The sequence below is a fragment of the Lithobates pipiens genome, unplaced genomic scaffold (assembly GCF_037356315.1).
Source record: "Lithobates pipiens isolate NorthernLeopardFrog02 unplaced genomic scaffold, aLitPip1_a1.2 Scaffold_8, whole genome shotgun sequence".
Classification (NCBI taxonomy): Eukaryota; Metazoa; Chordata; class Amphibia; order Anura; family Ranidae; genus Lithobates; species Lithobates pipiens.
This window is the reverse complement of record NW_027507903.1, coordinates 268,915,861-268,941,425: the sequence shown is the minus strand read 5'-3', so window position 1 is coordinate 268,941,425 and position 25,565 is coordinate 268,915,861. Positions and strand designations below refer to the sequence as shown.

Genomic DNA, 25,565 nt, shown 5'->3' with positions numbered 1-25,565 from the left:
GAATGGCTCATTCACCAATAATCGGAAAGAACAATGTCATAATAAGTTATTAAAATGACAAAACTGTTGCACGTATTTTATAACTATATTAAAGCTAAACTTACTTTTTATTGCATAAGATAAGTATTTATTGCAGAAGTAAATCATTTAAAATTACATATAAACACACACAGACACCATACCATTTAGTGACAGTGTAAGTGATAAATTAATGTAATCAGACATGCTGAAACAAGTTCAAATGATAAGTCATATTTGACGCTAACTGAAGAAATGAGTAGGCTATTTTAATTGTCAGTATCTTGCCTGCTCTAAACACAATTTTACTGCAAGCAAGCTCTAAAGGTTTAGACAAAATGCTTAAAGCCCAACTCCAGACCCATACTGCACGGGTTAACTGCTTGTTCTTGTCTTGGGGATTGGAGAATGGAGATTTACTTACCTAATCCTCCAATCCTCCCCTTACAAGGCCGCTCCCTGTGGCTCCTGCACCCCCCTGTGGCCTAGTGATCTTGTGTGGTGGACTGTTCCTGATGTCATCACACCCAAAGATCTGCTCTGGACATGAAGATGTCAGCAACAGTCTACTGCTAGACTGTGGGGGAAGCACCTTTTTCAGGTAGAATAGAGGATTGGGTGAGTATAAGCTTTCTACAAATCCCTAGACAAAAATGAGCATCTGACCCATGCAGTGCAGACACAGCCATACTGCATGGGAAAACATTTCTTTTGCCCGAAGTTGGTCTTTAAAGAGGAAGCTTTCTCTTGTCAGATGGTACCATAGATTTGTAAATGCCCAAATAGCTGCTAAATGATTAGGAGTATGGTGGACTATGACCAGGAGAAGCCATCTAAAATCTGTAAGTATGAAGCCTTTTGGAGAATACACCTAAAAACAGATATAGTGTTATGCAAGATCGAAGCCTGGACTTGGCTAGATGAGTTGAAAAAGAAAGAAACACACTTAAAAATGCTCATATTTGTGCTGGCACTACATGTATCATATTATAAAAATACAATTAAAAAGCATGCAAAGACAAAAAAACATTTTTTTTAGTTTTAGATAGAGTAGTGAATGGTTAACAGTTCCGTGTCCTGTGAGGGAGATTTATTATAATTTCCTGCCCCAGGGGCAGGCTAAAGTAAGAGGAGATCTCTCCAAAGAAGGGGATTCCCCCTCTTAAGTTGGCCATAAGCTATTAAATTATTTCTTTCAGACTGCGGGCCGAACAAAAAATAAATCAATCGAACAGATTCATCAGTGCATTCTATACAGTAGAGCTCCTTCAATTTTTCAGTCGAAGGATGTCGGGCAAGAAAGTGATGACAGGGCCACCCAAACAGTGACTTCCAGTCGGCTCATGAGGAACCAGCTGAAATTTGCATAGTATATAACCAAAACAGATTTGCCTATTGGAAGATGCCCGCACACTTCCTGACAATTTAAAACCATCACTTTCTGTATTGGAGACAATGGTCATCAGGACCAAATGAGAGAGTGAATCCTCCTTAAAAGGACAGAGACAGCAATACAATGTCTGACAGAGGTGCAGCACAGTGGCGGTGAACACTTCTTCCTAGCAGCTCTAGGGTCCTTGGTTTGAATCCCAACCACTGAACTACCTGCCTAGAATTTGCATGTTCTTGTGCCTGCTTGTGTCTCCTCCCACATTCCAAAGACATGTTGGTAGGTTAATTGGCCTTTGTATGTAAATGTATAAATGTGTGTTAGGAACCTTAGTTGGGAGCATTAAATTGTCCAAAATGTCTTGGTATGCTGATGCCTTAAGTTTTCCCTTCACTGGAACTAAGGCACCATGCCCAACCCCTGAAAAACAACCCCAAACCATAATCCTCCCTCCTCCAAATTATTTGGACCAGTGCACAAAGCAAGGTCCATAAAGTCCAGAACACCTTTGGGATGAATTAGAGCGAAGACTGTCAACCAGGCCACATCAGTGACTGACCTCACAATTTCGCTTCTGGAAGAATGGTCAAACATTTCCATAGACACACTCCTAAACCTTGTTGACATCCTTCTCAGAAGAGTTGAAGGTGTTATATCTGCAAAGGCTGGGCCAACTTAATATTGAACCCTACGGCCTAAGACTGGGATGCCATTAAATTTCTTGTCCGTGTAAAGGCACTTTTGGAATAATTATTTATTCTGGCCACTGGAATGAATGAATGCTCAAGCGCTAAATGCTTCTAGCATTTAAGCGAGTTTAGATGCGTTTACACATGTCAAGTGTTTTTTCTGCCCAAAAGCTCTGCTCCTGAATACTCTGGTGATGGGTTTACTTTTAGCCTGTAAACCAGGGGTGCTCAACCTTAACCCACTGGCCTGATGTGGCCCCCTGAGCCTTCTGGTGTGGCCCTCGACCTCAAACCAGGGCAGCACACTTCTAATATTATTCATGTGGGTTTGGTGCACTTTCTGAAAGTTCACCAAAACTCCGGAATGCAGTAATTTTAGTGCACTTTAAGAAAGTGCACCACACCTGCAAGATGTAATAGAATTCTGCAAAGCGCAGCTAACCTGCAGGAAACCACAGGTGCACTGTGCTGCACCTGCTGTTTGGGTAAACTGCAGTGCATCAGTGTGAAAGTAGCCTTACAGAGGCTCAAGACAGTAAGAGCTCATTTTTATTTGCTGTTTGGGGGACACTAAAACCCCACAGTTGAGACCTGTTTTTACCACACCCCCCCAACCACTGGTGTAGCATCAGGGATAGTGGCAGTTGGTGCTCAAAATATTTTGGGGGGTGCAAACAAACTGAAAAATTCTGGAAAAAAAACACATCAATTGCAGCCTCACTGTGCCATCAATCACATCCATTGTGCCCATCAAACGCAGTCAATGTGCCCATCAAACGCAGCCACTGTACAGTAACATCAAATGCAGCCACTGTGCCCATCAAACGCAGCTACTGTGCCATATCAAATGTTCCCACTGTGCCCATCAATTGCAGCTACTGTGCCATATCAAATGCTGCCACTATGCCCATCAATTGCCACCACTGTGCCCATCAAACGCAACCACTGTGCCATATCAAATGCTCCCACTGTGCCCATCAAACACAGCCACTGTGCCATATCAAATGCTGCCACTGTACCATCAAATACAGCTACTGTGCCTATCTTATGAAGCTACTGTGCCCATCTTATGCAGCCACTGTGCCCCATCAAATGCAGCCACTGTGCCCATCAAATGCAGCCTCACTGTGCCCATCAAATGCAGCCTCACTGTGACCATCAAATGCAGCCTCACCGTGTCCATCAAATGCAGCCTCACTGGCCCCATCAAAAGCAGCCTCACTGTGCCCCATCAAATGCAGCCTCACTGTGCCCATCAAATGCAGCCTCACTGTGCCCATCAAATGCAGCCTCACTGTTTCCCATCAAATGCAGCCTCACTGTGCCCCATCAAATGCTCCCACTGTGCCCAATCAAACGCAGCCACTGTGCCATATCAAATGCTGTCAGTGTGCCCCCAGCCCGCCGTCTGTACTTACCCTGTCTCGGTGGCGGTGGGACAGCTCCTCGATGTCTTCTCCAGTCCTCTCTTCCCGCCCTCTGCTATGATAGGACTCCTAGGCATCCAATCACAGCACCTGTCGTTTCAGCCAATCAGGTGACGAGTAACAGATCCGAGCACCTGAATGGCGGTTTAGTGTTAGGAAAGCAAATATTCATTTGCATTTCTAACACAGCCAAGTGACCTGCGAGCGCCCTCACAGGTCGCCTTTTTTGATGCCTTTTATAGCCTATGGCTCTAATCGGGTGCTTCAAAAAAAAAAAAACCCTGTCGCTGTAACTCAGGCGCCGGACACCCGAAAAGGGGCCGGGCGCCTGAATATGGGGTGGCAGTGGCGGCCATAGATAGATTCATGTGTTGCATTAATCTATCTATTGGTGCTAGAGGGGTGGCTGGAGAGAGGGGGCGGTGCCCGTGCACCCTTATGGACACACCGCCACTGGTCAGGGATCAATAATGACCCTGCCCCATGCTATAGGGGGACATGTGTGACCTCCCTGTCTCATTCTGTTTTATACTTAGATAGGAGGGACAGCGTATACAGGAACTGATCCTCTCAATTTTCCTCTTGTAACTACTAAAAGTTGTCTTCTCCTCCTCTCCCTCCCAATGGCATTCAGTGGTGGCAGGAGGAAAACGTTCATTATTCTATTTAATAATAAAAAATAGGAAATTCTGAATCGCTTCATTCCATTGTGGCCCACGGATGGCTACCAAATTACTTAAGTGGACCTCGCTCTTCAAAAGGTTGAGCACCCCTGCTGTAAATGCTCCTTTCTAATACATCGGTAAACACCTATGTGTGAAGGCTGAAAATATATACAGTATCTCACAAAAGTGAGTACACCCCTCACATTTTTGTAAATATTTTATTATATCTTTTCATGTGACAACACTGAAGAAATGACACTTTGCTACAATGTAAAGTAGTGAGTGTACAGCTTGTATAACAGTGTAATTTTGCTGCCCCCTCAAAATAATTCAACACACAGCCATTAATGTCTAAACTGCTGGCAACAAAAGTGAGTACACCCCTAAGTAAAAATGTCCAAATTGGACCCAAAATATCAATATTTTGTGCGGCCACCATTATTTTCCAGCACTGCCTTAACCCTCTTGGGCATGGAGTTCACCAGAGCTTCACAGGTTGCCACTGGAGTCCTCTTCCACTCCTCCATGACGACATTACCGAGCTGGTGGATTTATAGACCTTGCGCTCCTCCACCTTCTGTTTTAGGATGCCCCATAGATGCTGAATAGGGTTTAGGTCTGGAGACATAATTGACCAGTCCATCACCTTTACCCTCAGCTTCTTTATCAAGGCAGTGGTCATCTTGGAGGTGTGTTTGTGGTTGTTATGTTGGAATACTGCCCTGCGGCCCAGTCTCCGAAGGGAGGGGATCATGCTCTGCTTCAGTATGTCACAGTACATGTTGGCATTCATGGTTCCCTCAATGAACTGTAGCTCCCCGATGCCGGTAGCACTCATGCAGCCCCAGACCATGACACTCCCACCACCATGCTTGATTGTAATACACTTGTCTTTGTACTCCTCACGCTTGTCACCATCTGAACCAAATATGTTTATCTTGGTCTCATCAGACCACAGGACATGGTTCCAGTAATCCATGTCCTCAGTCTGCTTGTCTTCGGCACACTGTTTGCGGTCTTTTTTGTGCATCATCTTTAGAAGAGGCTTCCTTCTGGAATGACAGCCATGCAGACCAATTTGATGCAGTGTGCGGTGTATGGTCTGAGCACTGACAGGCTGACCCCCCACCCCGTCAACCTCTGCGGAAATCCTGGCAGCACTCATATATCTATTTCCCAAAGACAGCCTCTGGATATGATGCTGAGCACGTGTACTCAACCTCTTTGTTCGACCATGGCGAGGTCTGTTCTGAGTGCAACCTGTCTTGTTCCACTGTATGGTCTTGGCCACCATGCTGCAGTTTCAAGATCTTGGCAATCTTCTTATAGCCTATGCCATCTTTATATAGAGCAACAATTATTTTTTTCAGATCCTCAGAGAATTTTTTGCAATGAGGTGTCATGTTGAACTTTCAGTGACCAGTATGAGAGAGTGATAACACCAAATTTAACACACCTGCTCCCCATTCACACCTGAGACCTTGTAACACTAACGCGTCACATGACATTGAGCAGGGAAAGGGGCTAATTGGGCCCAATTTGGACATTTTCACTTAGAGGTGTACTCACTTTTGTTGCCAGTGGTTTATTATTATTATTATTAATGGCTGTGTGTTGAGTTATTTTGAGGGGACAGCAAATTTACACTGTTATACAAGATAATAAAATATTTACAAAAATGTGAGGGGTGTACTCAGTTTTGTGAGATAGTGTACATAGTGTGTCTGTACATGTATATCACTACTTGTTAATCTGCTGTTGTTTGGTATTTAGCAGTCTGCAGAATAGTGACTACAGATAGGATATACAGCTCTTTATATTTAGATGTGCTCAATACATGAAGAAAATGTCAGGGTAACATTTATAAAAGAACAAATCTTTCTATCAATAAATAACCTTCTGTCTATTGTGTGAAGAAATTCTTAAACTTGGAAATATAGTGAAAGCAGTAAATAATTCCACAAGGACGCATATATGAAATGCTGGTTCATAAATGCATGTCATGTCAATTACTTAGCATTAGGAGAGAAAAAGAGGATTATGCATGTGGTGACATTTCAGGATAAACGGTATATGCTAATTCTAAAGCACTACATGTAGGACTCCATAAACAACTGCTTTGATGCATAGCCAACTATAAAAAGTGCTTTTCTGTAAAGACGAGAGTTGGCAGTCAACTGTTCATAAAATATTTAACTTGTTACTTTTTAATTACTGGTATTATTAATATTAATTCATATAGCATGAACATATTATCTAGTGTACATTGACCTAGGACAAAAAATATATATATATATATTTTTTAAGGAGAAGGGCTGGAAGATTTGTTACAAATGATAGGAAAAGCGGTAAGGCAGTTTCTTGCCCCCCCTTTTCCTCATGAGAGAGCGGCGGGAGCAGCGGTTTCAAGTTCCCCGTGCAGAGCCTGGCGCTCTCAGGGGGAACATAGTAGGCTCACGTGGCTTAGAGAGGGGTACAGGTGACGTCTCGTGTAAAAGCCTGGGAAAAAAACTGTTTAAACTGGATAGAACTAAGCTAGTTAGGGCTATAAAAAGGGGTTCCGTAGCCAGCGGGTTATTTGCCTAAGAAGAGGAGCTGTGCCCCCCACCCCCCCACCCCCACCTTATTTATTTTCTGTCACGGCTGTTATTATGTGGCAAGGTCACCTTTGTTTAAAAAAATAAAATAAAAAAATATACATATATGTATATATAAAATAAAATATATATTAAAGTTAGCTTTAAGCTTATATATGATATGTGAACCTCATCGATTTAATTCATTTATAAACATTTGAAACCAATAATAAACAACCACGGCCTTTAGTGCCGGTTCACACTGGGACGACTTGTCAGGCGACTTAGCCGCCTGACAAGTCACGTCCCGTTCTGTACAATGGAACCGTTCTAATCAGTCGCTCCAACTTAGAAAAAGGTTCCTGTACGACTTTGGGGGCAACTTGAGGCGACTTGCATTGACTTTTATAGAGAAGCCGTTTTGCAAGTCGCCGCAGCGGTCGTGTCCAGGTCGCCTGAGGCAGTCGCGCTGCAAGCCGTGCTGCCTCAGTGTGAACCGACACTTTTTATCCAACACTTGTCTGCTGGTATTTACTTATTAAGTTTAGTCAACATTTCCTGCCTGCTGTCCCACGTAGTTGTGGTACATCAATGACACGAAATGCTGACCTAGTCAGTAGCTGGGTGGGATGTCCCTCTGCTTGTGCAGGTCATATTCAAATAATATTCACTGGTAGCCTTACATAAATAGGAAAATAAACAACAAAAATGATCAGGTGCCTGCTGTAGAGACTTAGATGACAAATCAATGAGTTTTAGCTGCTGGAAATGACTCTTGGGAAGGAGAATATTGAAGTTGCTACAGCAGAAAGTTCCATAAAGCGCTAAGACTCTAATTATTGTTAAATATATATGTGAGAAAAACATCAATGTTCTCAATATCGCAAGTTGATGACAGCCTCTGAAAGTTCGATTATTAAAAATGATTTATTGAGAACATCAATTAAAACTTACATGAATTCTGCCAACTCAGTAAGCCAAAAGCTGTCCACAGGTCTCAATGGTTGTAAGAACATGTCTGTCCTCAGGTGGAAGGATCCTCTTGGGTGTCTATCTGCATTGGCCAATGCTGCCATGGATGTGAGTGGTTTGTTGGGTCCAGGGGCAGAGTGGATGGAGGGATGGGGAGCCTCAGTGTAATCCCGGAGAACAACTATCCCCCTAACCTCCGAACCCAGGTTTGGCTACAGCTCTGCACCATTGGTATGACTAAGAACTAAGTTATAGTTATATTATTATAAACAAAACCCAAAGGTTAATACTGCACTAGAAATAAAACAAAATATATTGAAAATAAATAATAAAAGCAGCCAGCATCAAAAAGTCTAATACAAGAACTCAAATGCAGTGTGATGAATAAAGATGCAGCGCTAATATAATAAAATTGGGAAAAAAATGCTTGTATCGAAAAATGTAATGGTGAACAAACTCTCAAATGAGAAAACTAAGGTGGATACCGCACACAAAAATACTACAGAGTAAGGAACCAATAGTTTCTAATAGGCTAGTGAACAGGAAAATCAGATTGAATGTGAATCAACTGATGCATGAAGGTAATAGTTCTCACCTAACAAAACTAAAACAGATACCACATAAAATGAGTGAAAATAATAAGTGATAAAACATAAAAAATAAGTCTATAACAAATATGAAAATGAATGAATGAAAAACTGTTTTACAAATCACTGAAGAACAGAAAAAAACAAGAAAACAAAATTCCATTCCAATAAAAAACAGTGCAAAAAAAAAAAAGGAAGAATCAAAAAAGTCCAAATAAAGTGTGAAGATAATAATCCAAAAGAAGGTATGTGAAACCAGGTCCTATATCCAAGATGATAACACACCCGGGTCAGTATAAATACTCCTTACCGACCATGGATGACCACCTTAAGGTAGTCTCACCAGGCACAGGGAAATTCAGGTCTCCCAGGAACCTATACCGGCGTCTACAGTTGCAGCTATAATCATGGCACTCAAAAGACAAAAGCAGAAATTATTCCCATAGTGTAATCGTTCATGAAAGATAATTTGTTAAGCAAAATGGGTTGCACTACAAGAAATGTCATACAAAGATAAATGTAGTAACAATGTGGATCAAAAAATGGAGATCATGGCGTCTCCACAGGCTTCCTACTGCTTGCTCGCTTCCCATCAATCTCCTAAAAGAAAACATAATTAAGTCAGTGTCACAGGCTCCACCCTACGCGTTTCGTCGTGATAAGACGTCGTCTGGGGATTGGCCAAGTGACGCTGTCATTATGTTTGGGGTTTAAATAGTTCTGCGGCTCCAATCTTAAGTACTGCCCGCTCCAAACAAAGGGATGGAAACCTGGAGGCGCCGCCATATTAACAGCTGGCTACCTAGGCAAGCTGAATGGACAAAACAAAAGGAAGCCATATAAATAAAGGGAATGATTTTCGCCATCTTGTGGCCACAAATTATAATGAACTGATGGGTTACAAAACAGCAAGTAAGAAGTTCAGTGGAGCAACACATAGTATACATAATACCTTTACAGTCCTATACAAAAATTATTTAAATCAATAACAAACAATAAGACCCACATAGTATATTTCATGAATATCTAAAAGGATTATTTCAATCCAAATGGAGTCAATGAAATTAATTGCAATATTTATTAAAATTAGTTACATTGTTAGTAAGGTTGAATAAAGACACCAGTCCACCCTGAGTGTCTACAATTGGCCCTATCCTCAAGGAGCCCACAATCCAAGGTCTCCATTCATATACTAGGGCCAATTTTTGGACAGAAGCCAATTAACCTACCAGCATGTCTTTGGAGTGTGGGGGGAAACCGGAGTCCCTGGAGAAAATGCCCGAAGGCGCAGGGAGAAAATGCAAAGTCCAGGCAGGTAGTGTCGTGGCTGGGATTCAAACCAGCGATGCTTCTTACTGCTAGGCAAGAGTACTAACCACTACACCACTGTGCCGCCCTACATTATCAAGATCCTACTAAAACCATCTCTTATTTTTCAAACTATGAAGGGTTTTTTTCCGTGCAGAAGATGTGACATTTGCCAAATCAATTCGTTCTGAGGGCGGAGGTGTGAAGATTTTCAATCAACTCGGACAAATAAAGTATATAATATAGAGTCATTTATTACAGTGTGTGGTGTATATGATACAGTGCCCATGCTTCAAACAATACATTGGACGCACTAAGAGAGCTCTACATGTGCATTTTCTGAGCATGTGGTTAACATCAAGCGTGATTTTAGTAAACATAATTTATCTAGACACTATGCTAAATACCACAAACAAAAACTTAAAGGGACTCTTTTTGTAGCTTTGGATAAACTTCAACCCCACTGGAGGGGCATAAATAAAGTTAGAGCCATCTCCAGGCTTGAAACTAGATGGATTTTTTACATGAAATCCTACGTGCCTTTTGGCTTAAACGTCGACTGGGATATTAATTCCTTTATTAATAAGTCTTAATATTTTAATAATATTTTTTAATGTTAATTTTATTCGTTTTAATAAATATTGCAATTTCATTGATTCCATTTGGATTTAAATAATCCTTTTAGATATTCATGAAATGTACTATGTGGGTCTTATTGTTTGTTATTGATGTACATTAGCAGGGTAAAGTTTTGTTTTCATGGAATGTGATAAAAGATGTATTGTTTAAAATGTGTTTGTTAATAAAAGGCTGCTATGGCCATTTAAATCCATTCTAAAGTGGTTGTGTCTTATTTATAACGTGGGAGACAGGTACGGTCATGGCAGCCCAGAAGTCAGCAATACATCAGTCATGAGCATACACATGAGCATGCATGGGTTTCTGCGCACCCATATGCTCACCAGTGTGCCCAAAGATCCTGGTGCCTGGCAGCTTTTTTAACCACTTCCTGACTAGCCACCGTCATTATACTGTGGCAAAGTGGCTCGTTCCCACAAATCGCCATAGCTGTAAATTAGTGAGGTAACTCACTTTTGTGGGCACGCGCGCGCTCCCATTGGCCAGTAGAGCAGCCAATCAGCGGTTATGGCGGACTCAATGTCCGCCGGCCACCCACAATTGTTCCCCACAGTGACAGAAAAAGGGATCTGCCTGTGTACAAAAGGCAGATCTCCGTTCTGACAGGGGAGATCACACAGATCCTGTCTTTCTGCAATGCAGGAAGATGGATCTGTGTGTTTCCCCAGTCACACAGTCCCCCATACAATCAGAAAACATAAACAGGGAACACATTTAACCCCTTGATCTCCCCTGTTAACCCCTTCCCTGCCAGTGTCATTTGTACATTAATGCCGCGTACACACGATCGCACATTCCAACAACAAAATCCGTGGGATTTTTTCCAACACATGTTGGCTCAAACTTGTCTTGCATACACACGATCACACAATGTTTTAAATATTGTTTATTTCGTTTTCCACATTTACAAAAAGAACAGTACAAAATATTCCTTATACATACTTTTAAAAATCACTTTGACTAACATTCATGTTATTCCAGTGTTTTCAACATTCACATAAAAACAAACAGTCAAAAAAAAAAAAGTACACATTGGGTGCCCAACCGGATCGATCTTAAATATCCCAAAAGGGGAGAAGAAGAAGAGGAGAGAGAGAGGGAGGGAAAAGAAAAAAAAAAAAAAAAAAAAAAAAAAAAGGTTTTAAGCCCGCCCCCTCCCCCTCTCTTCATGTGTTTAGAATTATCCTTTTGTGATTTTATCTTACCCATATTTATTACCCCTCCCACGTGACGCTTTTTCTTACTTCCAATTTGTGATTTGTGTAAGGTGGGGATTCCTCTCCTTCCATCCCCACTCCCTTCTACAAAAAAAAAAAAAAAAAAAAAAAAAAAAAAACCCCCCGACAAACCCCCTAAAGGGCCCCAGAACAAGGGGTCCCCCATCTCCTCCCCCCCACGCAAAAAAAAAAAAAAAAAAAAAAAAAAAAAAAAGGGGGGAGAACCAAGGGGGGGAAAGGATCCTTTCCCCTTCTCCTCCCTTCTTCCCTCCTCTCCTCCTCCCTCCCCTATAAAAAATAAATAAAAAAATTTTATAGGGGGCTATGAAGTATATGCATCTTATCTCCCTCCCCTAGATGCCCTCTCCATCCCCCATAATTCCAAGATATATTGAGGATTTTCTAAATTCCATCCAGTTCCTCCAAGTCACCTGGAATCTAATTTCGGCTCCCCGTTGAAGGTGTATTAGTTCTTCCATAATCCTCAATCTATCTATTTCCCTAAACCATTCTCTTATCCCGGGTGTTTCCTTTACTTTCCAGTATCTCGGGATCAGTACTTTCGCTGCGTTTAGCAAAAATGGAGTTAATGCTCTTCTATATTTTTCCCTAGGGCCCTCGGCCGCGTGAAACAAACATTTCCAGGGATCCAGTTCTATTTCCTTCCCGTCGATCTCTTTAATTAAACCCACCACCTTTTCCCAGTATAACTGGATTGCACTGCATTGCCACCATATATGGGCATGGGTTCCCTCCCTCCCACACTCTCTCCAACAAAGGGGTGATAAGTCTTTGTTAATCTTATGCATTTTCGATGGAACATAATACCATCTAACCAATAATTTATAGTTCATTTCTTGGATCTTCGTATCTATTGAAGTGGAGTGGGTATAGTCTATAACTTTCCCTTTCAGTTTTTCTGGGATTGATTGATTCAATTCCCCTTCCCACCTCCCAAAAGCCGGTATCGCCTCATCCTCCATTAAAGATATTAAGGTCCTATATATCTTAGAGATCCCCTGTCTGCCCGCTCCTCCTCGGTCAATCAATTTCTCCCAAGGGTTTACACGATCACACAATGTTGTCGGAAATTCCGAACGTCAAGAACGCTGTGACGTACGATGAGCCGAAAAAAAATTTAAGTTCAATAGCCAGTGCGGCTCTTCTGGTTGATTCCGAGCATGCGTGTAACTTTGTGCATCAAAATTGTGTACACATGATCGGAATTTCCGACAACAGATTTTGTTGTCGGAAAATTTGAGATCCAGATCTCAAATTTTATGTGTCGAAAATGTGCGATGGAGCCTACACGCAGTCGGAATTTCCGACAATAAGCTCCCATTGAACATTTTCCGACCGTGTGTACAGGGCATAACAGTGCATATTTTTAGCACTGATTAATGTAATAATGTCACTGGTTCCCAAAAAAGTGTTAAAATGTCAGTTAGGTGTCCGATCTGTCCGCCGCAATGTTGCAGTCCCGCTAAAAATCACTGATCGCTGCCATTACTAGTAAAAAAAAACAATTTAAATGCCAAAAATCTATCCCCGATTTTGTGATAACTTTTGTGCAAATCAATCAATATTATTGTGATTTTTTATTTTACCAAAAATATGTAGCCGAATACATATCGGGCCTAAACCGATGAATACATTTGTTTTTTTCACTTTTTTTTTGTGGAAATGTTTTATAGCAGAAAGTAAAAGAATTAATTTTTTTTCAAAATTGACGCTCTTTTTTCATTTATAGCAGGAATAAAAATAAACGCAGAGGTGATCAAATACCACCAAAAGAAAGCTCCATTTGTGGAAAAAAAAGGACATCAGTTTAAAATGGCGCAATGCTGTATCTCAAAAAATGGCCTGGTCAGGAAGTGGAAAATGTATATAAACTAAATATAAACTTGCGCTGATGGCATACAAACAAAATCAATGATGTGAAAACAATTGCAGCTGCTATACACAAAGTGCTAATCACTTGAAAACCATAAAATATATAAATACAGAGCTCGCAAACATATGTGAGAAAAAAAAAAATTATATATAAGGTGAACCAACATGAAGTCCAAGAACAAATCACTGAAAGTGCTCCAATCCAAAGTGAATAAAAACTTCAGGTGCACAACACCCCCTTGAGAGTCCCCACTCACCAGATCAACATGACCCCCAGCTTTTCAGTCTGGAGGGTCAATTCAGGCTTGGTATAGATGTCTTTATGATGGTATGCAGAAAGCCAGGTCAGCAGATCCAGGGTTCCTCAATGAAGAGTTTAAGCCAAATAGACATGTACCCAGAAGCAAACAAAAGGGGGAAATAATAGTGAAGTACAATCAAAAACCGATTTATTTAATCAAAAGATGGGTACTTATAAAACGAAGGGATTAACAAGCATCAAGCATGGAACAGATCGTCAATGTTTCACCCTCCCACAGGGCATTGTCAAGGATCGATGGTTTCATACGATCTGTTCCATGCTTGATGCTTGTTAATCCCTTTGTTTTGTAAGTACCCATCTTTTGATTAAATAAATCGGTCCCCACTACAAGGGGTGCATGGAGGGAAATTATGCAAGAGGCCACCCTCATCAATATGCAGTAGTGTTTTCAGTATACTGCATTTGCTCACTAAAGTTGGCTGATGGGCTGCCAAACAAGACTATCAGATTGAAAGCCCAATGTCCAACCAAAGGAGCCCAGGCATACACTTAAAGCGGAGGTCCACCCTAAAGTGGACCTTCCGCTCATCGGAACCCTCCCCCCCCTCCGGTGCCACAATCGGCACCTTTCAGGGGGAGGGGGGTGCAGTTACCTGGATAATCCAGGTAACTGCACCCACTTCCGGGATAGCTCTCTGCGGAAAGGGGCGTAACTTACGCCCCTTTCCGCAAGTGCCCGCCCCTTCCCGCAAGTGCCCCGCTGCCTGCTGGGAAACACACAGATCCCAGAGGCAGCGGGGAGCGTCCTTATTGCGCAGCGCGATTCGCGCATGCGCAGTAGGGAACCGGGAAATGAAGCCGAAAGGCTCCATTTCCTGATTCCCATACCCAAGATGGCGGCGGCAGGACCCGACAGACGACCTAGAGATCGGCTTCGGGTGCCGACATCGCGGGCACGCTGGACAGGTAAGTGTCACTATTTTAAAAGTCAGCAGCTGCAGTATTTGTAGCTGCTGGCTTTAAAAAAAAAAAAAAAAAACGCGGAGTCCCGGTGGACTCCCGCTTTAAGGGACAGATAGACATGCACATGCCCTTGTGAAAGGCTTAGCTGGACCTCAGCACATTGGAATATGGAACCTTGGGCTCCATACTTTCTCTGCTGTACCCCTGGTGGATCTACAGTAATACTGAACCATTGCATTTTGGCACTGACTTGGGAGTGCTCACAATCTAATGTCTTTACCAACAACATACAGACACACAAATTACACACCAAACAGTTTGTCTGAAGCTTGCCTACCAGTGTGACTTTGGATTGCAACAGAAAACCAATGCAAAAAAAATTAAGAACAACTTTATGCAAACTGAGCCCAGAAGGAACTTTTTTCAGGACCTCAATGCTGAAATAAAACAGTTTGAAAAAACTTATGCCCCGTACACAGAAGCAGAATTTCCTTTGGAAAAATCTTGGATGTTTTTTTGATGGAATTCCACTCAAGCTTGGCTTGCATACACACGGTCACACAAAAGTTCTCTGAACCTTCGACCGCCAAGAACGCAGTGATGTACAACACTACGACGGCCGAAAAAATTAAGTTCAATGCTTCCGAGCATGCGTCAAATTGTTTCCGAGCATGTGTGGTATTTTGCACATTGGAATTGCATACAAACGAACAGAATTTCCAATAGGAACTTTTTGCAACAGAAAAATAGAGAACCCGATCTCAATGTTTTGCTGGCGAAAATTCCGCCAGCAAAAGTCAGATGGAGCACATACGCAATCAGAATTTCTGACCAAAAGCTCACAGCTGACTTTTTCTGACGAAATTTCCACTCGTGTGTACGGGGCATAAGGCTGGGTTCACACTAGTGCGAATTGGATGTGGTTTCCACGCATCCAATTCGCAATACCAGGAGATTGTGACTGGCTCTCTATGACGCCAGTTCTCATTTCTCCGCTGCAGCTCCAGTGGTCCGGGTCCTGTGCGTCTTTTGGTCCATTTTCGGGTCCGAATTCAGCCAAAAATTCAGGCTGAAATCAGACCTGAAACAGTGAACTGGGACACACCGGACCCCTGCTGTGAGCCGCATGCAGCTCAGATGTGAATCCAGGCTAAAGCTCCGCAGATTTATTCTCAGTATGTCAATAGATGAAAAAAATTGTAGGCAATCAGCTATATGGGTGTATTTGTTACATAAAGTTGCAGCATTACACAGGTCTAATAGGTTAACTAGACATCTACTATATTTACTTGTTACCAGGTACCATGATTCTGCCTGGGTACAAAACAGAATATGTTCAAATAAGATACTTGGGTACTTTTTTTTAGCAAATTACTGATGACCTAGTATCTAGTAATAACAGTAGCAATAGTTTTACAAATGGAAGTCTACAATGATGTATAGGAAAAAGACCCAGGGCAAGTTAAGAGATGTAACACATGCTTTGAGTATTTTCCAATGATGGGATAGTTGCCTACTGATTTCACTCGTATTGATTTTCCTTCACATCAAAATATAAACAGTGGTGAAGCAGTGTTAAAAAAAAAGCTCAGCGTTGCAACACCAAGTGTTTCTATGCCATTAATAATTGATTTTATAAAAGTATAGGAATGTACAGTAGAAAGCAGAAAGCTTGGAAGAAGATGTTACATAAACGTAGAAAGACAGAAAGTAGATCAGTATTGACCCTTTATAGTCCAAACTATAGTCATGGGGCATTCAAAGCAGAATAAAACTTGTAAACTGTACAATACCTCATTGACACAATCCCATTCAAATATACACTATATTACCAAAAGTTTTGGGACACCTGCCTTTACATGCACATGAACTTTAACGAGATCCCAGTCTTAGTCCGTGGGGTTCAATATTGAGTTGACCCATTCTTTGCAGCTATAACGGCTTCAACTTTTATGGGAAGGCTGTTCACAAGGTTTAGGAGTATGTCTACGGGAATGTTTGACCATTTTTCCAGAAGTGCATTTGTGAGGTCAGGCACTTATGTTGGACAAGTAGGCCTGGCTCTTAGTCTCCGCTCTCTTTCATCCCAAAGGTGTGCTATCGGGTTGAGGTCAGAACTCTGTGCAGGCCAATCAAGCTCCTCCACCCCAAACTTGCTCATCCATGTCTTTTTGGACCTTGCTTTGTACATTGGTTAAAATCATTTGGTGGAGGGGTTTTTATGGTGTGGGGTTGTTTTTCAGTGGTTGGGCTTGGCACCTTAGTTCCAGTGAAGGGAACTATTAAGGCGTTAGCACACTAAGTCATTTTGGATAATTTCATGCTCCCAACTTTGTGGGAACAGTTTGAGGATGCCCCCTCCAAGTTAGGGAGAGAGGAACTGGACTGGCCTGCACAGTCCTGAACTCAACCTGATAGAACACTTTTGGGATGATTTAGAGTGGAGACTGCGAGCCAGCCTGTGCTTCTGTAAGAATGCTCAAACATTCCCATAGACACACTCCTAAACCTTGTGGACAGCCTTCCGAGAAGAGTTGAAGCTGTTATAGCTGCGAAGGGTGGGCCAACTCAACATTGAACCCTACAAACTAAGACTGGGATGCCATTAAAGTTCTTGTGTGTGTAAAGGCAGGGATCCCAATACTTTTAGTAACATAGTTTATATAATGTTTTAAAGTACTATATTGTTTGGTCTATGGATGTAACATTTTGGGACACACTTTACTAACAGTGTTGGCAACCGTCAGTATATTTACTGCCAGCCAGTAAAAAAAACACACCATTTTCTCCTGTCAGTAAAAGTAAAAGGTTGTTAGTAAAACATATGGCTGTGACTCTCAGCTTGGTCCGGAGCCAGCTGAGACCATTCGAGTGCCTGCTACAGTTTGATCGGGTGGCTCTGGCGGAGGCGGCACCTGAGCATGTCGTGTGATGTTATGGTGTAATGGAGCCAAGCAGAGTGGCCTGAGCCTCATTGCGGGTCTGCGGTATGGGAACAAGGCGGGCTGGGACCTGAACTGTTATTGCTGTTTGGACTGGATGGACCACTTGGCTTGGAGAGAAACTGTCACTGTGACTCAGGAGGTGATGTGTTGTGTTAGTGAGGTCTCGTCATCATCATCATCATCATCATCTGTGCTGCTTTACACTGCTGTCCATGTTACTGTGAGAGTCAATTTTATGTGTGTGTCGCCCATTTTACTTTCTTGCCCTCCTGATTCCTGTTCCTGAGCTACTTACTTATTCGATTGAAAATAAAATAAAAATATGTTTTTTGCCTTGTTATGTACCTTAAATCACATTGCCAATTGCATACTGTATTTGTTTTTAGCCTAAATACTGTAATTTACACTTAAAACTGCAATTTTGTAACTTTTGGAAATGCCAGTAAAAACTTGGCTGTGCCAGTACATTTTAGGTCAGTAAATTTTAATCTGGTAGGTTGACAACACTGTTTACTAGCTGATTAAAAAAGCCAATAACAAGAAAAACTGAATTATCTATAACAGTCAAGTAGATAAGAGCTTTCATTAAATAGTCTGCACAAGAAAAACAGCTTACATCTGTCTGGTTGCAGTGAATGAAGGTTTACAGGAGAAGTCCAGCATGAGCTTTTTAGGCTGGGCTTCTCCTCTGGGTCACAGGAGTGTAAATTAATTTTGTACTCCTGTGACCCATTTTCAGCGAAGAGCGGTCTGAAGTCTACTCTCCACTGACGTCACTGACATCAGTCAAGGCAGCACGTCACCCCGACTTCCAGGTCTGGATCCGCCAGCTGCCTTGACTGATGGCAGTCTCATCGAGCTGCTGAGATGCTAAAACAGACACTCCCCACCCCTCCCCAGCTCAGCTCTCCAATGAGCATGGAGAAGCAGAGAGGAGGGAGAGACACTGACTGACAGTCAGCAGCTCTCCTGTCAGGGATCTGTGAAAACCAAGCCATTGGCGATGTTTGGTGGCTCGATTTTCAGTGCAAAGACGGCGGGGGACAGCTCAGCATCGGTCTAATACTCCATTCACCGAGATAAGTATTCTTTCTCTAGTATTTATCATTTATCTGAACTGCTGTTTTAACAATAATGTTTTTCACTTCAAGGAAAACTATACCATGAAAAACTCTAAGGCTGGATTCACACCTATGCAGTTTTAGTGCTTTTTGCATTTTTCAGATTTGCACTGCAGTCCATTTAACATAGTTACCTATGGAACACGTTCTGTAGAGCAGATCTGCAAAATGCAAAAAGCACAAAAAATGCATAGGTGTGAATCCAGCCTAAGGGCCCAAGACACACCATGTGCATTAGGCTGCATTGGATAACCAAAATACAATAACATGCCAAAATTGGCTCAGTTATAAATACATATAATGGCACATAAATACATTGCATTGCTGTGTTCTGGGTATAAAAATAATGGTCTCCATATAAACACTGCGTGACACACTGGGGGTTATTTATGAAAGGCAAATCCACTTTGCACTGCAAGTGCACTTGGAAGTACAGTCGCTCTAAATCTAAGGGGAAGATCTGAAATGAGTTGAAGCTCTGCTGATTTTATCATCCAATTATGTGCAAGCTAAAATACTGTTTTTTTATTTTCCTTGCATGTCCCCCTCAGATCTACAGCGACTTTACTTCCAAGTGCCCTTGCAGTGCAAAGTGGATTTACCTTTAGTAAATAACCCCCACTGTATACAATGCATGTTAAGGAAAGAAAAATAATGTACTTTGGCTACTGCTGTGTGCAAAAACTCACACATGAATGCAACAAGTTAAAAATATGCATATACAGCAACACTGTAGTGTGTAAAAAAAACAAAAAAGGATGTCAATGTATGTCAGATCAAGTGCATTTAGTGCACTTCAACAGACAGTAGTGCAACAGAAGTAGCATAAATCCAACCTTAATGCTGCCAATGCTAACCTCGTCTTTTAAAAATGTCTTCAACACATTTTAAAGTATAGGTAGGAGGCACTGGATTAAAAAAATATGTTAGCGCCTGCAGTGGAAGGAAAAATCTATAGTGAAGTGTATAATCCTGGTTAGACAGCTCTTATTCACAAAAGGGCCTCAAGGAGGAACATTAAATGGGATTCAGGGGGTACAGAAGACACTAAATCAACAGTAGGAGGCTCTTCTTTTTTCTGTACCCTAAGGGCTTCAAAATTGACCTGAAACAATCATTCAGATCTGAAAAGTCACAACTTCTGATTTGCATACTTGTCTCAAGTCAGCAACTTAGAAAGTACTGAAGCCATCAGATCAGCATGACAGTCGGAGAACTCACATTTTCAGAAGTCAGCTACACCTCTTCCTTAAAAGCATACACCAACATTTTACAGTTTAGTTTAAAGATGATTAGTGGCATTGAAGCTGAATCGGTTTCTTATAAGGCAAGTGCACAAAGTTGAAGTAAAGACTGGTAATTATTTTTAATTTGTGCCGCCATTGCCAAGTTATATGCAATAGGCAATCACAGGTCCGTGAAGTTTTTCAACTGAAATCTCTGACAACTGCATAGGGCCACATAGGGGAAGATTTACCAACACTGGAGCATTCAGAATCAGTTTCAGCTGTGCATGGTAGCCAATCAGCTTCTAACTTCAGGTTGTTCAATTATGCTTTGACAATAAAACCTGGAAGCTGATTGGTTTCTATGCAGAGCTGTACCTGATTTTGTACACGCCAGTTTTAGTAAATCCCCCCTAGAGTCAAAGCTCCCAGGTGAAGTAACCTTTATAACATGGCAGTATGGGTGCTGTATTGCTACACTCAAAGCCCTTGTACACACGGTCGGACATTGCGACAACAAAATCCGAAACTGATGTTGCATAAACACGGTCGGACAAAGTTGGCGGGAAATCCGATCGTTCGGAACATGGTGACGTTACTTAGTTACAACGGGACTACATTCAGGCTAGTAGCCAATAGCTTTGATCTAGGAATTTGATCTGAGCATGAGTGACACTTTGTCCGATCGGAATTCTCTACAAACGATCGGACAAAGTCTGATCGGATCACGTTGTTGCCAAATTTTATAGCCCTACTCTAAAACTTTGTCGGTCGGATATTCTGACGGAAACAGTCCGATGGAGTCCACACACGGTCGGATTATCTGACAACACGGTCCGATCAGACATTTTTCGTCGGAATGTCCGACCGTGTGTACAAGAGCAAAGACTTTGCAAAAATAAGTCTGCATATTTTTACATAAATAAATTAATAGTTAGTGAATTAATTAATGAATACACTGTTATTTGACAGATTAAAAAAAAAAACAGAATTTACATTTGCTTATAGTATTGAATGCATGAAGTAAAGTGAAGTATCATAAGTGCCTTACTTGGCTGAAAATATCATAAAAATCAGTTTTTTAATAATACATATTTATTTATTTTTACTTACTGTAGAAGATTACCTCACAATTACCTTTGCAATATAACGTGAAGCTTTTCTACATATTATACGTGTCTTAAGCATATCCTATAACCAGAAGATAGTCATTACCCAGTTCAGATGGTTTTCATAGGATCGGAAAATGATTTCATACCTATAGGAACTAAATTTGTGCACATAGCCCCAGGCTTTCAGAGAAAGAACTGATAGCCCAACTTAGATTTTTCCTCACTGGTCACTTTTGCGTTTCCAAAACTAGGGTCAAAAGCATCATGACAGGGCCCTCTGATTCCTACTGTATTAAAGTTTATTGTGTATGTACTGTCTACCCTCAAGTTGTAAAGCGCTGCATAAACTGTCGGTGCTAAATCCTGTATAATAATAATAATGACCATGCACGCACAGCCAACACAGGTGCCCTTGTTTATGTCAAGATCATTTTAAACAATGAGCGTTCCCTGGCTGGATGCCTCAAAACACCATTTCAGGACTTTGAGCTATGGTTGCCTCCTCATCCCTTTAAACCCCGAACACATATTAATTACACAGGTTCTATATCTGATTAAGGTAGTAATTAAACTCACTTGGTGCCTTATCTGCATTTAATTAGCCTCAGAACGTAATTCAAAGGTGTTCGGGTTTAAAGGGATGAGGTGGCAACTCTACAGTTTGAGCTCCTTTGGAAGCTTGTATACTTCACTGTGACTTTGAGCTTTTCGTTCCTAACTTCTTTACGCTAATTTTAATGGTTTTCAGCTCCAGTTGCAACATCTGATCAACAAAACTGCCTTCCCTCCCCTTTCCTTCTGGCATAGTCTGGTTGTGTCTGTCCTTGCTCCTGGTAGCACATTTCTTCTGCAGGTGCTGATCCTTCTCCTGCGGAGGAGCTGCTGCCTCTTTCAGCACCTTGGATGGCTAGCCAATCCCTCGTCTAATGTCAATTAGGTTGACCCAGTGCACATCCAAAAAAAAAAACACAACTTCTTATTGGTCATACAAGACACATGTAGAGCACTATCCATCTCTGCTCTTTCAAATAATTATCTTTGATGATCAGGTCATAGGGCAAAGAACACCCTCCACAAAAGCTGGAGGTGAGAGCAACCTGTTCCCAGGTAATCATTTACAGATTGCTTTCATCTGGTGTACTTATAATAAAGCTTCCCCACTGCCATTTATCCCCTTTTCCAGGCCAGTATGGATTCCAGGCTGTGACTGTTCCAGCAATACACACACTCAGATGTTCAGGAGCTGTAGAAACAGATGGTTTCACACTATACTCTGCCTAGATCCATTGAATAATGATAAGAGCATTCCCAGTGAAGCTGGCCATCATGCACAGCAATGTCAAACACATGCACACAGCAGCATCAGTAGCAGGTACTGATCTAGTCCTACCTCTGTCCAATGTGAGGGGCTGGACCACTGTCGCCATATCTGTGGTCGGATGCAGAGTGATGCTCAGAGCCAGAGCAGCAGAACTGGAGGAGAGAGAAATAGAGAGGGGGGAGGGGGATAGACATGGAGAGAGAGAGAGAGAGGGGGGAGAGACATGGAGAGAGAGAGGCACAGCTCTCGGAGACAGCAGCTCGCTGGAGCTGTTATTAACTTTATCTTCCTAATAAGACAATCTCTCAGCAATCATTGCAAATCTTCCACTGAGTAATAATGTAGAGATCACACGTAACACGCGTGCACAATACAGAAGAGCGCTGGCAGTCTCTCCGAGAGCGCTGGATGGTTACCATGAGACGCTGCACTTGGATTTGATCGATTCATTTTTCGCACAAGTATATTTTTATATCCTGTAATGTTCCCCTGGTAACCGCAACGCTGAAGGATGTATTTTTTTTTTCCACTATATTCACCTTAATACTGTATTTGATTCCTCCTTCTGCTGCCACAACACTTTCTGATGCTTTTATGAGGCTTGCACACAATGGAATACAGCAGTATTTGGTTGTTCCATGCAGTGAGGATATCACAGAGAGTGACAATGTGGCAACTTTAATGCTGCTTGCATCTGGATTGTGCTTGTACTGTGGCAAGTGAAAGCTCCTCCTCAAAAGTTTTATGGTATGTGACCTAATTGTGTCAGATGACGCAAACGTTAGAGTCACCTACGTTTTTTTATCGACTTTGATAGTGCTGCTACATTAGTTGCTGCGCAAATGGAGATATGCATGCAGCTGCACTGGAGCTCATTGAAATGCACGCTGCATAGGACTGCAGGAATGCACCATGCATTAAGATTATAATATGAAATGCAAGCCATATTTTTTATATTGATGGAAAAAAAAGGCAAAAGTAACAAAAATACTTAAAAATACATAATACAGTAAAACCTTGGGATGCAAGCATAATTCGTTCCAGAAACATGCTTGTAATCCAAAGCACTTGTATATCAAAGCAAATTTCCCCATAAGAAATAATGGAAACTCAAATGATTCGTTACACAACCATTTATTCATAAATCCTTAAGTTTATAGTCGTTATAAAAAGATTATCGTAAAGTGACCAGATTGTGTAACCATAAAATGTCCATCCACAAATGTCAGCCTCTACAAGGGGATTAGAAGCAAAATCCAACAGGAGCTACAGAGTATAAAAGAGAAAAGAGGCTCCTCTAAGATCCGGTTCACGCAGGGGCGACTTGTCAGATGACAGCCACCTGACAAGTCACATTTCGTTCTGTACTATGGAACTGTTCTAATAGGAACGACTCAAGTCGCTCCGACTTAAAAAAAGGTTCCTGTACTACTTGGGGAAAACTTCAGGGCGACTTGCATTGACTTCTATACAGAAGTCATTTTGCAAGCTGCCGCTGAAGTCGTGTGCAGCTCGCCTTACAGAGTCGCGCTGCAAGTCGGGGTGCCTCTGTGTGAATTGGCTCTGAGTGTAGCAATATGTTGCTAAATGTTGTACTTTCATTAAATGTAACCATATTCCTACACTTAGAGGCACCTCTCTTCTCTTTTATACTCAGTTGTGACTACTTGTATATCAAGACATCGCTTGTATATCAAGTCAACATTTATTTTAAAATTTTGCTTGTCTTGCAAAACGCTCTCAAAATAAGTTACTCTCAAAGCAAAGTTTTATTGTGTGTACATAATATAACTGGATACTAACGTTTATAGGTAAAGTTGATACAGGGAATATCCAATTGCCTCTCGGGGATCAGGAAATTATTTTTTCCCTTACTGGAGCAAATTGAATCATGCTTTGCTGGGGTTTTTTTTTGCCTTCCTCTGGATCAACTGTGGGTATAGGATTGTGTATATGGGATTGTATGATATATACTGTATATATATATATATATATATATATATATATATATATATATATATATATATAGATAGATATTTTTTTCCCCCCTTTTTATACTGTAGGTTGAACTAGATGGACTTGTGTCTTTTTGACTAACCATGTAACTACATGAATAGGGACATGTCGGGTCACTTCAAGGCCTTTTTCACACTACTGCGACTTCAAAGTCATGCGATTTTGACGTGATTTCAGAGAATGCCTGCATAAACTTGAGGTCTATGGATCTCACCTCTCATCAAAGTCGGACCAAAAGAGTACAGGGACTACTTTGAAGTCGGTGCGACTTGAAGTTGCACAGATATGAATGGTACTCATTGGAAATCATGGGGTACGATTTGTCATGCAACTTTTCAATCCCAAGTAGCAGGACAAGTTGCACAAGTGTGAAAGGGGCCTAAAGCTGAACTCTAGATTTTGATACATGTTACCAGCTTGGCCCAAATGAGAGATGTCCCTCACTAGCACGTGAAGCCACTGGATGTGCTGTATAAACTGTATGTAGATGAGGCTACATACAGCATACTGCACTGTGTTCTAGGTTTGAGCCAAGACTTCCTGTCTCATACCCGGAACACAGTAGAGTCTATCCGATCGATGCTTATCCATTCAGAGAAAGCTATTTATTTTAGCAATATACACAAAGCTTCCTCTGATTAGCTAAGTCACAGAGGCAGGCTGATGAGGTCACAACCTCTGACTCTTTGCTACCATACACCGCTTTCTATGAATGGCTGAGTACTGATCAGATAAACTTTAATGTGTTCCGGGTATGAGAAGTCAGGGAATGCAGTGGATTCTGATATAAGTGCACCCCTTACATCAGAGTTCCTCCTTAGATCATACTCTGCAGCCTTTTCCTTACATATGGGGGAGCACACAGAGGGGTCAGTCGTGTAGTGGGAGCACATCCATGTATTCATGTAGCGGGAGAAGTCAGTGGGGTAAAATCCTGATAAGAGCTCTCACAGGAGGGCCCTCGCACAGGACACGCCAGGCAGGGCGGTTAGGTTGGCACACTCAGGATGATCTGGCAGGACGGTGAGGTTGGCACACACAGGGTGATCAGGTTCCTGTTCTTAGTGGAGGTGGGGTGCCTTTCCTGAGGGGAGATGGAAGTCCTGCCCCCAGGTGAGATGGAGTCCCCGTCCCCAGGGGAGATGGAGTTTCTGCCCCCAGGTGAAATAGGATCCCAGTCCCCAGGTGAGAAGGGGTCCCAGTCCCCAGGGGAGAAGC

At 41.8% G+C, this 25,565-nt stretch overlaps 1 protein-coding gene across 6 annotated transcripts in view; it reads right to left on the bottom strand.

Moving 5' to 3' along the window:
• LIN7A (lin-7 cell polarity scaffold A) overlaps window positions 1-22,575 on the bottom strand; it is a 154,004-nt gene extending 131,429 nt beyond the window's left edge. For 3 of the 6 annotated variants that reach the window (XM_077471938.1, XM_077471939.1, XM_077471940.1), the window contains exon 1: window positions 22,401-22,568. In XM_077471938.1, the coding sequence (XP_077328064.1) occupies window positions 22,401-22,437 (37 nt within the window). In that variant the 5' untranslated portion in view covers window positions 22,438-22,568. Of the gene's footprint in view, window positions 1-22,400 lie in introns of all 6 variants that reach the window. The other 3 variants (XM_077471941.1, XM_077471937.1, XM_077471936.1) reach the window with 3 other exon arrangements.
• Window positions 22,576-25,565: the final 2,990 nt, after the last annotated feature.